At 35.3% G+C, this 16,263-nt stretch overlaps 1 protein-coding gene across 3 annotated transcripts in view; it reads right to left on the bottom strand.

The window, feature by feature from the left end:
• Nipped-B (Nipped-B cohesin loading factor) overlaps window positions 1–16,263 on the bottom strand; it is a 625,968-nt gene that overhangs the window by 212,269 nt on the left and 397,436 nt on the right. For all 3 annotated transcript variants that reach the window (XM_068373859.1, XM_068373861.1, XM_068373860.1), the window contains exons 17-19: window positions 6,367–6,510; window positions 5,803–6,048; window positions 5,520–5,678 (exon numbers count right to left, since the gene is read on the bottom strand). In XM_068373859.1, coding sequence (XP_068229960.1) covers window positions 5,520–5,678; window positions 5,803–6,048; window positions 6,367–6,510 — 549 coding nt within the window. The remainder of the gene's footprint in view (window positions 1–5,519; window positions 5,679–5,802; window positions 6,049–6,366; window positions 6,511–16,263) is intronic.

The raw sequence follows: 16,263 nt of genomic DNA, 5'->3' as shown, positions 1-16,263 counted from the left end.
TATATATATATATATATATATATATATATATATATTTGTGTATATATATATATATATATATATATATATATATATATATATATATATATATTTGTATATATATATATATATATATATATATATATATATATATATATATATATATATATATATATATATATATATATATATATATATATATATATTATGGCATCTTTTAACTGGCCAGATAGTACTATATTGGATCCTTCTCTCTGGTTATGGTTCATTTTCCCTTTGCCTAACCATACACCAAATAGTCTGGCCTATTCTTTGCATACTCTCCTCTGTCCTCATACACCTGACAACACTGAGATTACCAAACAATACTTCTTCACCCAAGGGGTTACCGCACTGTAATTGCTCAGTGGCCACTTTCCCTTTGCTAAGGGTAGAAGATACTCTTTAGCTATAGTAGGCAACTCTTCTCAGAGAAGGACACTCCAAAATCAAACCATTGTTCTCTAGTCTTGGGTAGTGTCATAGCCTCTGTACCATGGTCTTCCACTGTCCTGGGTTAGAGTTCTCTTGCTTGAGGGTACACTCAGGCACACTATTCTATTTTATTTCTCTTCCTTTTGTTTTGCTCAAGTTTATAAAGTTTATAAAGGCGATATTTATTTTGATGATGTTACTCTTCTTAACCCTTTTACCCCCAATACTATTTGGAACTTTCCAACCCTCAACCCCCAGCCGTTTTTTATTTAAATCAAATTTTGCAATATATTTTTTTTCAAATTGCGCTAACAGCCTTAATTTTCATCATAGAGAGGTCAGGTTGGTCTCATTATTTTGGAAAATGCCTGAAATTTCTCATAAAGTTATCAAAAATATGCAAAAAAAAAATGTAAAAAACAATTTTTTGCAAGGACGTACCGGTACATCCATGGGGGTAAAGGGATGAGTTTTGTGAAATGTACCAGTGCGTCCATTGGGGTAAAAGGGTTAAAATATTTTATTTTCCCTTTTTTCCTTTCCTCACTGGGCTATTTTCCCTGTTGAGCCCATGGGCTTATAACATCCTGCTTTTCCAACTAGGGTTGTAGCTTAGCAAGTAATGACAATAATATATATATATATATATATATATATATATATATATATATATATACATATATATATATATATATATATATATATATATATATATATAATATATATATATATATATTCAAATAAGCCATATATATTTTTGATACATTAATGTCTGGATTCTCGTAACGACCTCGGGATCAGAGCCCCCAGGCGAAATCACACAAAGACAAGAGCTTGTGTCCGGCCGGGAATCGAACCCTTTTAGGCGATCGCTATTTTCCAAAAATAAATTTTCTGTATCTGCGAAGCTGTTCAAAGTCTGCTAGTCACGGACTACAAAACGTATCAAATATACTGTCTTTTTAAGTCTATTGGTAGCCCTAAAAACAGTGATTTATAATAAAAGTTACAAAACAATATTAACATTACATCTTATTAACATAATTTCATAATAAAAAGCCTATTTAAGAATAAAATTCCACATCAACAATGAAATCAACTGTTAACTGTGCGAGTCCAGCTGACAAAATGTAAACAGAATTGTGGTTACGTTCTCGGCAATCTTTATCTCTCTCCAACCTTTCGATAATTTTAATGGTAGTGTTAATGATGGTATATTAAAGCATTATTTTTGTTTAGTACAGTATATATAAAAGCTTTATTTTTCCCTGGAATGAACCTTGACGTCAGAGATGTCTGCCGTCTGCAACCGATCCCAAGATTTCTTCCGTCAGAATGCAGTGGGTGAGACTCGAGGCCATCCTGCTTCTTCACGTATGCTATCACTGTGGCGTTGTCTCACTTTGGGGCTACCAACATCACTGCAACTAGATCTTCCAGGGACTGAAGGGCCTTCTAGACTGCCCGAAGCTCCAATTCGTTGATGTGTGGAACCTTCTCCTTGGGGGTCCACTGACCGGGACTCCTCAAGCAGGTGAGTCCCCATCCCTCCTTTGGGATGCTGGTAAGTAACTGGAAGTCTGGAGGAGGGTCCCATATTGAGACTCCCTTCAGGGTGTTCCACCGGTGGACTGGCTCCCTGGGTGACTGGGATGGGGGAAACTTACAGAGGATGTTTCCTGACGGATGCTTCAATTTGCTGCAGATGTCCCACAGGACTGGTCGGAGCTCGATCCTGCCCTGAGGCACCAAGTTCTACAGGGACATCAAGTGCCCTACTAGGCGCTACCAGTCCACGAGGGATGCGTGGCCACATAGTGAGCTCAGGAACTGCAGCCATACGAGAGGTGGAACGCGTGAACCCCGCCATCTTAGAAAAAATAAAAAAATCTTCCACCGACATAGTCCAGCCGAAGCCAAACCGAACGCAAACTGCATGAAGGATGGCTTGGTCTGACAACTCAGAAGAGACCACAGAAGTACCTGCTAAGGGAGCAACCCTTGATGAAGAAATCTCACTCGGATCCCCTGACGGATGCAGAGAAGGAATGGGTAGGATAAGACTCAATCCGGCAGAAGAGCAGAATGTGTTACTGGAGCCTGTACTTCTCCCCGTTGGAGACCGGTCTTTCTTCATGGCCATAAAATTCAACTGCAGCTCAGGCCAGTCCGCACACACCGAACATGTGTTCTTACAAGAACAAAGATGACTTCGACACAAAGTGCGCGACGAGTGCAGATCAACAAACTAGGTGCGAAAGAAAACCGCCATAAGATTTCCTGTTTGCATCTGGACGACGCTGAACGCACTCACTTTCAATGCTGAAAGGCAACGCTGACACACTGGGCAATGAGGGAACACAATACAAGGAACGCGACATTCTAAAAAATCTAGTCAGATGGGGTTTCTGTGGCAGGTCATGGCCCAAGTAGACCTGGCACCTTAGGAGTAGGGAGTTAGGGGGAGGCCTATCCGGATTTTTCTAGTCGAGACTGGGAGATCCCAGAACACTTCTATAAATGTAGTTCATTGGAAGTACACCACATCTGAACAAATCGGGAATTTAGCGATCCACACTTTGACATTGTGGATACAATACACCGGCAGTAAATTCCTGTTTTTGTTTTTCAACAACCTTGGGTTCTTGGACATGTAAATAAGGTCTGGCTTGAACGGGAAGCCAGCAACATTCACAAGCGCATTATGAGGGTAACATGGTCTTTAAATGTACAGGGGCTTCAAAGCTTCTTCATTGAACAAAAATGTTTGAGCTTGCATTCTCTTCCAAGACAACCCCGTCTCATCCATGTTGAAAACTTGCTCCAGACAATATCTGCCTTCCCTGATCAATCATTGAAACTCGTTGTAGACGTATTCCTCTGCAGCAGTTACATTCACTCCGGCAACTTCTATATGGAACAAGACACTTTAGGCCATAGCATTTTTTTTTTTTACATCAAACCAGCCCTTGCTGGCAGCGACCTTGGTTTTCTTCCTCTTTTTATGGGAAGCCATGGATGTTCCTGGTTATGGTTCATCAAAGTTTTCATCATCACCATCATGCATTTCCTTAGTATATACAGTGTTAGTGTCGAAGATGTGGAGGCCAGTTGAGAGTGCACTTTGGCCCTTACTTATAAAGATAATAGGAGAAGGAAAACTCCAAAATCAAACCAAACAAGACCCCAACGGCGGAGCTTCCCAGCGCCGGCGGAAGAGGGCAATGCCTGTCGGGCAGGCAACAAGGCGGGCCTTGACATAACAAGAACCCGGCAGCCCGATGCAACCAACATTGGAGAAACCGCCTGTCTCATATGTCTTAAGCCGCGGTGAAAACGATGTAGGCCAAGTGTGTGTGCGTGGCCGTTGCAAAGCCACGACCACCCAAAACAATATACCCAGCTACTGGCATTCTGTCGTTTCCCCCACCCTTCTTCTGATAGGAGGCTGATGGCTAACGACAGAACCCAATACTCGGACACGAGTGGGCGCCGACGACGACGACAGTGTTAGTATCCAAAGAAATATAGTTACCCCACTTTTGTAAGGATTACATTCCAGGACCTAAGCAAAATTCAGTTAATGAAAAGCTATGGAAACACTTTTTTGCTATTTACTGGCATTCTAAGCCTTTAAAATACCTCCCCATACTTTCCCACACTTCTAGTTATGCACAATTTATGCTATGCTCTACATGTAAGTGCACTACTGGATACAGTACACTAGGTTAGGTTAGCCTAGCCTACCTCAAGGGTATGGGACTAGAGTACATTGTGCTATACACATTCATTACCATATACATACAGCACTACTAAATATTTTAAGGCTATTGGACATGGACAATTACAATGAATTAGCTTTGCAGTAGATGTCAATGACGACGACAATATTTACTGCACACCCAATCGTAGTCGTCATCATAGGGTTTTATTGAATTTAATAATGAAAAATTTTGACGAAAATATCACAAAACAATAAAATGTAACACTAGTAGAAGTAGAATTTGCAAAAAATAGAGGAACGCAACATGGGGGAGTTTCTGTGCCCTGTGCCAATCAGTGCCAAGGACACAGATTAATAAGCCCTGATTGGACGACTCTCATCTTTCAGCCAAAACCTTTTGATGTAAAATCTCTTGTAAGCAAAACAGATGCCATACGCGGTCATGGCAGACACAAGCCAATAGTATTTTCCATCATCATCATCTACAATCATGCTCTCTTTCTTTGAGATATTTTTTACAATGTGTTTTTATCTAGTTTTTAATCAGATGTTAATTGTTTTCAATTAGTTGAGGAAGAAAAACACTATTTTATTATGTAAATAAAAAAAAAAATTTCATGAGTTACTTTCATTGAAATTCGGCACATTTCGAGGATCGCCATGAATGAAATCGTGAAAAACAGGAGAAAACTGTTTGCTTCTTCCTACAATCGGCAATCCATACACCCACAGCAGCTTACATCCTAATCATTGCCGTTTCAGTTGTCTTGCTTAAACTAATTTTTGCCATTTCCCTTATCTTTATGTAGCAAACCTAAGATCTGTTGATGATGTGATGGCCCGTAACAGCTGCCTTATCTTTATGTAGCAAACCTAAGATCTGTTGATGATGTGATGGCTGGTAACAGCTGCATTTGACATATTTCCTTTTAACATATCAAGGTGTCTCACCTTTTCTTAAATGGAGTCTCCTTAGCCTCTCTCTCAAACCTTACCATCTTGCAGAATGTTTAGTCACCACTGTAGGGTTTGATTAACCCCTTCTCACTAGAAGGCAGCTGATTCATAACACCCCCCCCCCTGCATGAGAGATTTTTCTCCATCTGATATACATGCACGCTTATTGATGGTTTACCTGTACCACATATTCTGTAGTTAATTTGGCACACTTACTTAAAACTATTTCCTTATAAATTTGCATAAATTGGTGGTCAGATATTGTATTTTTCCATCTAAACTTCAACTCTTTCTCAAACCAGGAAAGATGTGTATTCACAAAGACAAAAAAAGTTATTGGTAGTTACTAATAAAAATAAAAGTTCACAGAATAAAATCAACATACCTGGAAGACTTCTTGCACTAGCTTCTTTATGCCTTCTTCATCATTTACTCGACGAATCATTTTTACACAAATTTCTGGAATTTTTGTGAAGTCTGGACATTCTAAACATATATCTTTTAATATCTTTATGACACGTTTCCTTACACTAACACCAGTATCCTAAAACAAAAGAAAAAAACACATTTCAGTTTAACACCTTCCCCTTGGAACAATTCCCAAGAATCTAAATATTTTTTATAACACTCTATCAAGTACAGTATCCCCTATTCAATTTAACTCTTACCAATATTCTTGCTGCAATCATTTCATAGTAGGTATTGAGCACTTCTGGTCGGCATAACACAAACTTGCCGACCAAATCGACTGCTGCTTCTCTTACAGATGTGGAGTGATCTAAAAATGAATGATGTACCCCCATCTGCATGTCTGATCGAGACAAGACACCTGGGTCAGCTTCAACCACCATTGTCAAGCATTTCATAGCTTTTGTTCGAACAGCAATAGCAGACTCTGTTAACACTCTCAGAATCTGTAAACAAATTTATGAAATTAAAAAATTTCTTTCAAAATAAAAAATCCTATATTAATCAAAATGTTTTCATCAATTCAAGATATATTATACTGTGATTATAAAATATACATTATTTTTTCCTTGTGAATAAATACAATTTTTCAATTTGCTTGCAATACATTGTTTAATAAAAAAACAAAAAGGTAATGATATTACTGTAAAGACTGTACAGTATTTCCAAAGTTCATATAAAATAACCATATGAACTATATGAATAACAAATAGATACTCAAAAATATACATGAAATTTGGAAACTGCCATGGTATACTACCCACCTGCTTCAGGTACATATCAAAACTCTGGGAAAAAGGTCTTTTAGAGGCCAAGTATCTCGTGATCAACTCTGCATTGCCATAACCAATGTGTGTTTGCAGAGTCTGAGTCTTAGCCCCAGGCGATGCTGGTGGAAAGGGTGCAATCTGTTAAAAGAATAAAAAATATTACTTACAGTACAGTGCTAGTAGGAAAAGATATGATTATATTAGTTCTGATCTATGATAAAATGATAGAAGTGATGAGTTTGACATCAGAAAGAGATTACTAACAAAAACTCACCAAAGTATGTGTGTGATGGAGCAATGATACCGTTATGGTCCAAAATACCGATGAATGCCTTAAAAATTCAAGGTTTTACAAATGTATCATGCAGATCAATGTTGCTTTTTCCAATATTTAGGAATGAATTCCAGTTATTTCTTTATACTAAGTGTTAAGGGGTGTTCATGATCAAGAAAAAATTTTGTATTTTCATTGCAAATCCTTACACAAACTCTCAGGATGATTAACCCTTAGGTGGAGGGTATTGTATGCCTATTTTATGTGGCAAGGAGGGTATTTATGGAGTTCTTTTGAATATTAAAATCTTCCTGGGATGCTGGCCTCCCACCTGACTGCTGACCCATTGTGTAAATGCCAGTATGCCTCAAGATTTATGTTGGCACAACATATGCCAGTTCCCACTTTACGTAGTCATACTTTAATAACAAATACAAAAATAAAATTAGAATTGTGTTGTTTTACATGAACTTACACCAGTCTCAATGTCAATCCATTATGGTAAAATATTGTACAAAAAATTCTATCTATGAAAATAGTGAATGTGTTTCAAGAAATTTTAGTAGTATATATGGCATAAAAAGATCTAATCACCTCAGTGCATATTAAGGAAAACATGCGCTATGTCTGAAAACACTTTTATTGTTGGCTTCACTACTTTGTAAAGTTAAACAATTTCTTTGTCAATGGTTGTTAACAGTATGGTGTACTTAATCCTTATTTCATGATTGTTGAAAAACATAAATTGATAAGGTAAAATGTCTCTTTCAAATGAAAACAAGGACTATATTTAAAAAATAACATACACAGGGTCATGTCACAAAAAGCTTTCCGATTGTTTTGGCCGGAAGAAGACCTGCCATTACCTTAGTTGTTTACCAGATTTTTTGGCGTTTTATTTACAAGTTTAATTTATCTTTATGTACCTAAGAAATCTTTTCATAATCTAGCTATGACCCCAAACAAAGTTAAAATTAGTGAAATTAAGAGATATCATAACAATGTAAAATAAATTGGACTTGGTAAATATATGAAAAAAGGGAATAAGTGAGACATGAACAAATTCCCGAGTCAAATGCCAATTCAAGAGAATGCCAAGTCTTTATTTGAGGACTTGCATAAAAAATATCTGAAAGAAAAGGATCCTACTGTATATTTATTGCAAGTCATGGATGATTAATCTCTCTAAAGGTGATTTAGTTTGAACAGTATTAAAATTCAGTGAGAAGCTGCTACTGATGATGATATTGCTGCCGAGGAATTTCCTGAATCCCAGAAAAAAATCATGTTGTTTATTTGTTACCCATGTTGTTTATCCTCCCCATGGATTTTGAAATGCATAGAACAGTTGGGAGATGGTGGAGAAAGATTGGACTAGATTGGCAACAAGAAATTAGCTGACCTAACGTATACTCATGGTGCTTTCCTTACTAGCAGAACACTACAGGACTTGCAAAGCTTGCTTACCAGAATGCATGAAATATCAGATGATGTTGGGGTCAAGATAAAGAGAAGTCACAGAGATGAAGAGAATGGAATATGAAACGGAAATATCAATGAAAGAAGAAAGGATTAATAAGGTGGAATCATTTATATATTTAGGAACTATGATTTCTAATACAGGATCTTTAGAATTTACGTTTAATGAAAGATTGAAAAAAGGAAATCAGATAATAGCTAGGTTAAGTAAAATTTGGAAATCACATTGCCTGAAATTACATATAAAAATCAGGCTAGTAAGATCATGGTATAACAATGAAATATCCGACAGATTTTGTAGATCCGAGAACAAAGCCCTCAAAAGAATATTGGGAGTTAAATGACAGAAGAGGATTATAAATGAAATTACATATAAGAGATTACTTGAGTGCCATATGTGGGCGAGATCATGGAGAGGGGTAGATGGAGATGGTTTGGGCATGCTCTTTGTAGTCCAATATGGAGATTTGTTCACCAAACTTTCAGTTGGGCTCCACAAGGCACTAGAAGTGTTAGAAACTCCAGGCCTACATGGCAGAGTACTATGAAACATGAGGTAGATGATGAATGGAGAAGTATTGATTTAAAAGCTCAAAATAGACGACTGGCGAAATCTAACAGAGCTCCTTTGCGTCAGTATGCGTGGGAGGGGAGATGATGATGATGATGAATGTATAACAAATTCTGCCAGAAATCACCTTAAATACTGATGAGAGAGGCTTATTCTGGAAGCAAATGCCTATTGTTCATTTATTTTCTAAGAAAAAAATATACGAGTACAAGGACACCAAAGATAGGCTAACAATAATGTTACTGGCAATTTCAAGCTTAAGCCACTGTTACTCTACCATACACACAACTTCCCGCCTGTCAAAAATATTTAAAAGGCATCGCTTCCTGTGATTTGGATGTGTTATACAAAGGCAAGAGTTACCATGGACATTTTTCAAAGGTTCAATGGCCATATTAGTCAAGAAGTATTGCATGATGAAGAAAACTCATTTCAGTTATGTTGACCCTTGATGATGGCCCCCCAGACATCTGAATGACAAAGATACAAATGTGAAAGTTTTCTTGCCACCAAACACAACCTCGAATATTCAACAATTCCTGGACCAAGGCAGTATAGCAATTTTTGAGCAACACTATTTGTGATGTACCTTATACCAGGCAGTTGATACGTTAGCTGGGTATGGGAAGAATATTTGTAAATTCTGGAAGGGATACAATATTCATCAGGCAGTGTTAAACATAAGTGCTTCCTGAACCAATGAGTCAAACAGCAATACATGATGTATAGAAGAAAGTACGCTCTATATTCATGCATGATTTTAAAGGTTCTGACAGCCAATAAAGGACAAAGGAATTTCGTATCCCCTACTTAGGAACTTCAGATAATTAGATGATGATTCTGAACTGTTGATTGATGCTCACAATCAATCACTAAAAGTTTCCTTGATCTGGAACCAAGAAACTTCACGTCAACAGAAATACAGCATGGTTTTTACCATTTATCCAAGTGTCGGTCAATCTTTGAGTTCCAGGATCCTTCAGCAGAATGTTTTGCTAAATTAACTAATGATTTCAAGATTTGTTCCTACCTTAAAGGACAATTTTCAAGGATGAGAGAATATTCACAATCCAACAAAAATTAGATCAGTTCCTAGCAGTAGAAAAATGAAATGCTACAGATTCATCGCCTGATCTAAAGAACCACTGCCATTGACTTCAGTTTTACAAAAAAAAAAAAAAAAAAAAAAAAAAAAAAAAAAAAAAAAAAAAAATTACAGTTCCATCTTCATTATCAACCATGTCATGATCTTCCTCCAATAACTAGTTCCTCACTTCCAACTCGTACATATTTATGTATTCGTTAAGCAGAAGAAAAACAAAACCGATGGATGCCAACTTGAAGGTAAATTAATGATTATGTAATGAGTTAACATAGCAGTTTATCAAAGTGAAGTATATTAATACTCTCTCTCTATCAATTGATAACAGAAAAATATAAAAGAGCTTAAACGAAACTCAATAACCTCGAAATCTATAAATTTTTGAAGACTTCCTTCAGTACATACACAGAACATTATGTTGACTCCTAAAACTAGTGATCATCAGACAAAATCAAATACTGTTTAAATATATATAAAAAAGTATTCAAAGTATAAATTGTTATGTATGGAGAGATATTAGAAGTACTGAACAAATAAAGTCAAATATTTTAAGAACTTTAACATTACAAAAATCTTTCATAAATAAGCCATAAAAAGACCCCTGCATCAGCCTGTTCAACATAATAAAATTTGCGGCAAGTTTGAACTTCTGAAGTTTATACCGATGGAGAAGGCACGAATATCAGAATCAACTGCATACCTAGTATTACAAACAGGAGAGAACTGTCCGGGGAGATCTGAATGTAAACGATGGTCAGAATTATGAAAATTCATGAAGACCAGACAGGAAAGAAATACTCAAAACAAGGTCGAACACTCCTCCAGAATAGATTGATAACAGAAAATCTTACAAGACTTTCTCAATAAGCCAATATTTTGTCCAAAGACCCAATATGTTTATCAAAAGTAAAATTGCTATCAAGAATCACACCTAAAATTTTAAGTTACCCTGAGTTGAAGAAACAACATTCATGTTGAGGAGACACTGTCCTTGACCTACTTACAATCATACCGTACTTCAAGTTTTGTTAGGATTCAACTTCATGCCCCACAATTTGCATCATGCAATAATTTTTGCTAGATTACTATTAAGGGATTTAGCAACCAAAAATCTACAAAAAGGAAATGGAATTGATACAAAAAGAATAGCATTATCTGCATATGCAACAAGCTTGTTTTCTAGGCAAAACCACATGTCATGTGTTTCAAGTATGAAAAGTAATGGACCAAGAACACTACCATGAGGAACACCAGATATCACATTCATATACTCATTATGGTGCCCATCAACAACTCTTTGCGATCTATTCTTTAAAAATTTCTATAATGATGCTGAGAAAAAATCCAACCACTTCAAACTGTTTGATTTTGAAAATAAGGGTCTCATGATAAACACGGTCAAAGACAGCACTAAAATCTAGTCCAATCACATGAACTTCCTGACCACAATAAAGGGATTTTTGCACAGCATTGGAGATTGTAAGAAGGGCATCACATGCACTAAGGCATTTACGGAAACCAAATTTCAAACTAGGGAACAGACGATTACCTCAAGCAAATGTATATAGATGTTTTGCCAAAAGACGTGCGAAGATATTATGGGAATTATGAAAATAGGACAGTAATCAGCACCACAAACTCATTTACATACTGTAATGCAGTAACATTACCAATTATCCAGCTAGTGCTAAAGGAACCTCCTCTTGCTAACTTGCACAAAATAACCGACAAGTTAAAAATATACATATATACATATATACATATATATATATATATATACTGTATATATATATATGTGTGTATATATATGTATATATATACATATATATATATGTATATATGTATGTATGTACAGTATATATATATATATATATATATATATATATATATATATATATATATATGTATATATATATACATATATATATATATATATATATATATATATATATATATATAATATATATATATATATATATATGTATATATATATATATATATATATATATATATATATATATATATATATATATATGTATATATATATATATATATATATATATATATATATATATATATATATATGTATATATATATGTATATATATATATATATATATATATATATATATACATATATATATATATATATATATATATATGTATATATATATATGTATATATATATATGTATATATATATATATATATATATATATACATATATATATATATATATATATATGTATATATATATGTATATATATATATGTATATATATGTATATATATACATATATATATATATATATATATATATATATATATATATATATATATATATATATATATATATATTGCCATTTGGGTCTACACCTCCAGATACATCAAGGGAGATTTAACTTCACAAGATCAAAAGGCTTAAATAATTAGTTAAGCCTCAGGAAAACATGAATGAGGAAGATCAAGTTTCACATTATTCTGTTTACTGTTAAACACATCAACCTAAAGGGTTGCCTTTTCCTTTAGACAGTGAGTGACTGAGCCATCTGGTTTTAGTAAAGGAGAAACTGTTGCATCTACACCAAAGAATTCAGATTTAAGAGTTGTCAACAACCCATATTCCTGGGGTGTACAAGAAGGGGTTTCTTTCTTGGTTAAACGGTATTCTTTTCAGTTGAAGCATAAACTCTCTGAGCAAAAGCTCTAAGCTGAGTATCGTTATTGCAAGTTAAATCTGATGTTACCTTTGTAAAGATGATAGGCCTCCAGTTCTTCATTTACTTACTCTAGATGGCTCTGTCTAAAAACATCATTGAACTAGGGTTTGTCTTTTCATGAATTAGTCGCCCTCCATAATTCTCTATTAGTGGCCAATGCCCTTTAGCCCTTGGTACCTTCTCCCTCCTTTCAGGTAATTTAACATTGACAAACTTTTCCGTCCTCTGGGTCTTTGTCCTTCAAATTTACCTTCTATAATGTCCTTCAGTAACACCTCTCTTAAAATGTGTCCAATCCAACTTTTCTACCTTCTCTTTATTATTGCTGTTATTAGGGTTCTCTCTTCCCCCACTATTCTTAGAATTTAATTTTTCTTCTCTCTCTCTCTCTCTCTATACGCAGGTGTAGACTTTGCTACGCAGGAGGAGATGGACGGTCTACTTTGCTACGCAGGAGGAGATGGACGGTCGGTGAGGAGGTAGAGATGGTGACTGCGATAACGTATCGTAACTTAGTCTAACTTACACTATTATTATTATTATTATTATTACTTACTAAGCTACAACCCTAGTTGGAAAAGCAGTATGCTATAAGCCCAGGGGCTCCAACAGGGAAAATAGCTCAGTGCGGAAAGGAAAAAAAGGAAAATAAAATATTCTAAGAAGAGTAACAACAATAAATATCTCCCATATAAACTATAAAAACTTTAACAAAACAAGAGGAAGAGAAATAAGATAGGAGAGTGTGCTCGAGTGTACCCTCAAGCAAGAGAACTCTAACCCAAGACAGTGAAAGGCCATGGTACAGAGGCTATGGCACTACCCAAGACTAGAGAACAGTGGTTTGATTTTGGAGTGTCCTTCTCCTAGAAGAGCTGCTTACCATAGCTAAAGAGTCTCTTCTACCCTTACCAAGAGGAAAGTGGCACTGAACAATTACAGTGCAGTAACCCCTTGGGTGATGAAGAATTGTTTGGTAATCTGTGTTGTCAGGTGTATGAGGATAGAGGAGAATATGTAAAGAATATGCCAGACTATTCAGTGTGTATGTAGGCAAAGGGAAAATGAACCGTAACCAGAGAGGAGGATCCAATGTAGTACTGTCTGGCCAGTCAAAAGACCCCATAACTCTCTAGCGGTAGTATCTCAACGGGTGGCTGGTGCCCTGGCCAACCTACTACCTACTTAGCTTAGCTTAGTTATTTTTTTTATTTTTATATTTTATATTTCTTTTACATTTTTTTTTCTTTTTTATTTTTAATTTTCAACACTCACTCAATTCAATCTCAGTTTTCTTTGCTTCACTTTGATCCCCTTCGATGGTTTGACTGCTTTAATTGCTTCCTTCTGCTTGATGATCGTCGAGATCATGAAATATTCTGGCCATATTGTTTAATCAGATCACTCACACGCACACCGCACATGTTTTTCTATAATTTCTTGCTTCAATTCTAATGAAAGGATTGCCTCCTTCCTTTTCTCACCACTACTAATACCTGTACCAAAATTAAGCTTCTTAGGACCCATGATTATACGTAAAATCAAAAATGAAACGTGAGAAAAGGAAGATAATAAGCACTGTTAATAACGGACCGCACAGAGGACAACCACACGATGCACACGAGAACAGAGAACTGACCGACTCGATGCTTAATGGTGTCCCTCTGACGTGCTGCCGTCTACCGGCGTAAACAAGATCTACGTCAGATGTTGGAGCATGACTTCGGGTGTCGAGACGAAAATTTGATCGAATTTTACGTAGGATGTTGGAGCAATCGTATGTAGAGGTTCCACTGTATATATAAATTCTTTATCAACCTTCCTCTCTGTCCAGTCAATGGATATGTTTCTTAGAATTTCCAGTAGTAATGTCTACTGTACCCTATTAAATACTTTCTCAAAGTCAATGAAACAAACAAAAATATTCTCATTAACATCTAGAACATTTCCTTGCATCATCCTTAAACAGCAAATCACCTCTCGTGTCCCACAACCTGATCTAAATCCAAATTGGTCCTTTCCAATATATTCTTCAGCTTTTGTTTTTAACCTTTCTGCTAGTATTCTAACCATTATTTTTTATGCATGACTAATTATGCTTGTTGTTCTATGTTCTGAGCACTATTGTTTTTTGCTTCTTAGGGGAGGCAATCATGGAGATCTCTGTGTGAACTTCTGGCCAGTCTCCACTCTAATAAATCATGTGACATAATTGTTTCATATCTTCCTTGCCATCTCCAGCTAGACATTTTAAGAACTCTGCTGGAATATCATCTGGTCTGGGAACTTTACTATCTTTCTAGTTATTTATACCTGTTGTAATTTCTTTCTAACAAATCAGGGTCAACATTATTATTGTCTACTTCCTCCTCTTCTCCTATTTATATATCAGAAGGTTTGTTCTCTCTATCATATAGTTCTTCTACATGTTCCATTCATCTTTGGGATTTTTTAGCTTTCCTCCATTTTTCCCTTTTATTTCAATGCGTCTCATTCCAACTATTCTCTACTAATTTCTTCAACTTTCTTGTACATTTGGTCCGATCTTCCTCTTTTCTCAAGTTGTTCTACTTTTTTGAAGACTTCAGTAGTTAGATTCCCCTTGCCTTGTCCGTTTCCCTCCTTAGCTCATTGTTCATCTTCTTATAATTCCTACATCCAGCTTCAATAGCTGACCCCATACGTACAAGCCCAAAAGTATGGCATCTTAAATCTTTACTTAATGCTATATACTGTACAGGTATACCTCAGTGTACATTGTTTCAATTTAACTCTTTTTCAATATGTCGTTTACCAAAAATACTGTAATATATGGAAAAATAAAAATAAAATTTCAGCCATTTTATTGAAATTTCCACCAGTTCGCTACGGATATTAAAGTGGTGATATCAATAAAAAAGTATTAAAAGCACATAAATCATGTTACTGTGCAATAAGAATAAAGGTGCATAAAATTATATTGTCATATATTTACCGTAAATGTTAATAGTATAATCATAAATCTTAAGAGACCAAAATACAAAATCATGTGACTGTTGTTGTTGTCGTCTCATTTAGTGGTCTTTAAAAGCTTAAGGCCTTATCCACGGTCGTTCCACTATTTACTGTTTCGCGACATCACCAGCGGCCCTCGTGATGCACACAAAATTGAAATCAAATTTAGTTTGGGCATAATTCATCACATAAAAAAAAATCTAAAAAGTATAGTGTGTTTTATTAAAGCATTTTTGTAGGCTATTTTTCAATTTCAAGCGCATTTTAACAATCAACAATCACTTCATTTTACTTTTGGTTGTAATCAGCCAACCTCAGGACTATCAAGAATATGCGCACATACGAATAATAAAGAATAACGTCTATATAATTTTTCAACTCTTTCAATACAAATCCCTGATGAAAATTACATCAGCACCAATTTGTTATAGAATATCATAGTTTTCATACAATTCGTTTATAGCTATTATTATTAATTATTGTATGAATATGTTCTCTCTCTCTCCCTCTCAGAGGTGCCTTGCAATACATGCAAAGACCAAATCTAAAAAAAATCTCTATTTCCTTAAAAAAGTGTCAGTTAAAAACACACAAAATAAACTTATACTTTGCTTAAATCTAAGTTCGATTGTATACTGGCCTTAAACAAGTCATTCAATTTTGTCAGGTAAATCTGTAGCTTTAGCCGACAACATAACGTATATATACTGAAAGATGTTTAAAATATTGCTGTTTTTCTGTTATTTTAGATTCC

The sequence above is a fragment of the Palaemon carinicauda genome, chromosome 5 (genome assembly GCF_036898095.1).
Source record: "Palaemon carinicauda isolate YSFRI2023 chromosome 5, ASM3689809v2, whole genome shotgun sequence".
Classification (NCBI taxonomy): Eukaryota; Metazoa; Arthropoda; class Malacostraca; order Decapoda; family Palaemonidae; genus Palaemon; species Palaemon carinicauda.
The sequence above is the reverse complement of the archived record's forward strand: the minus strand, read 5'-3'. Positions and strand labels throughout refer to the sequence as shown.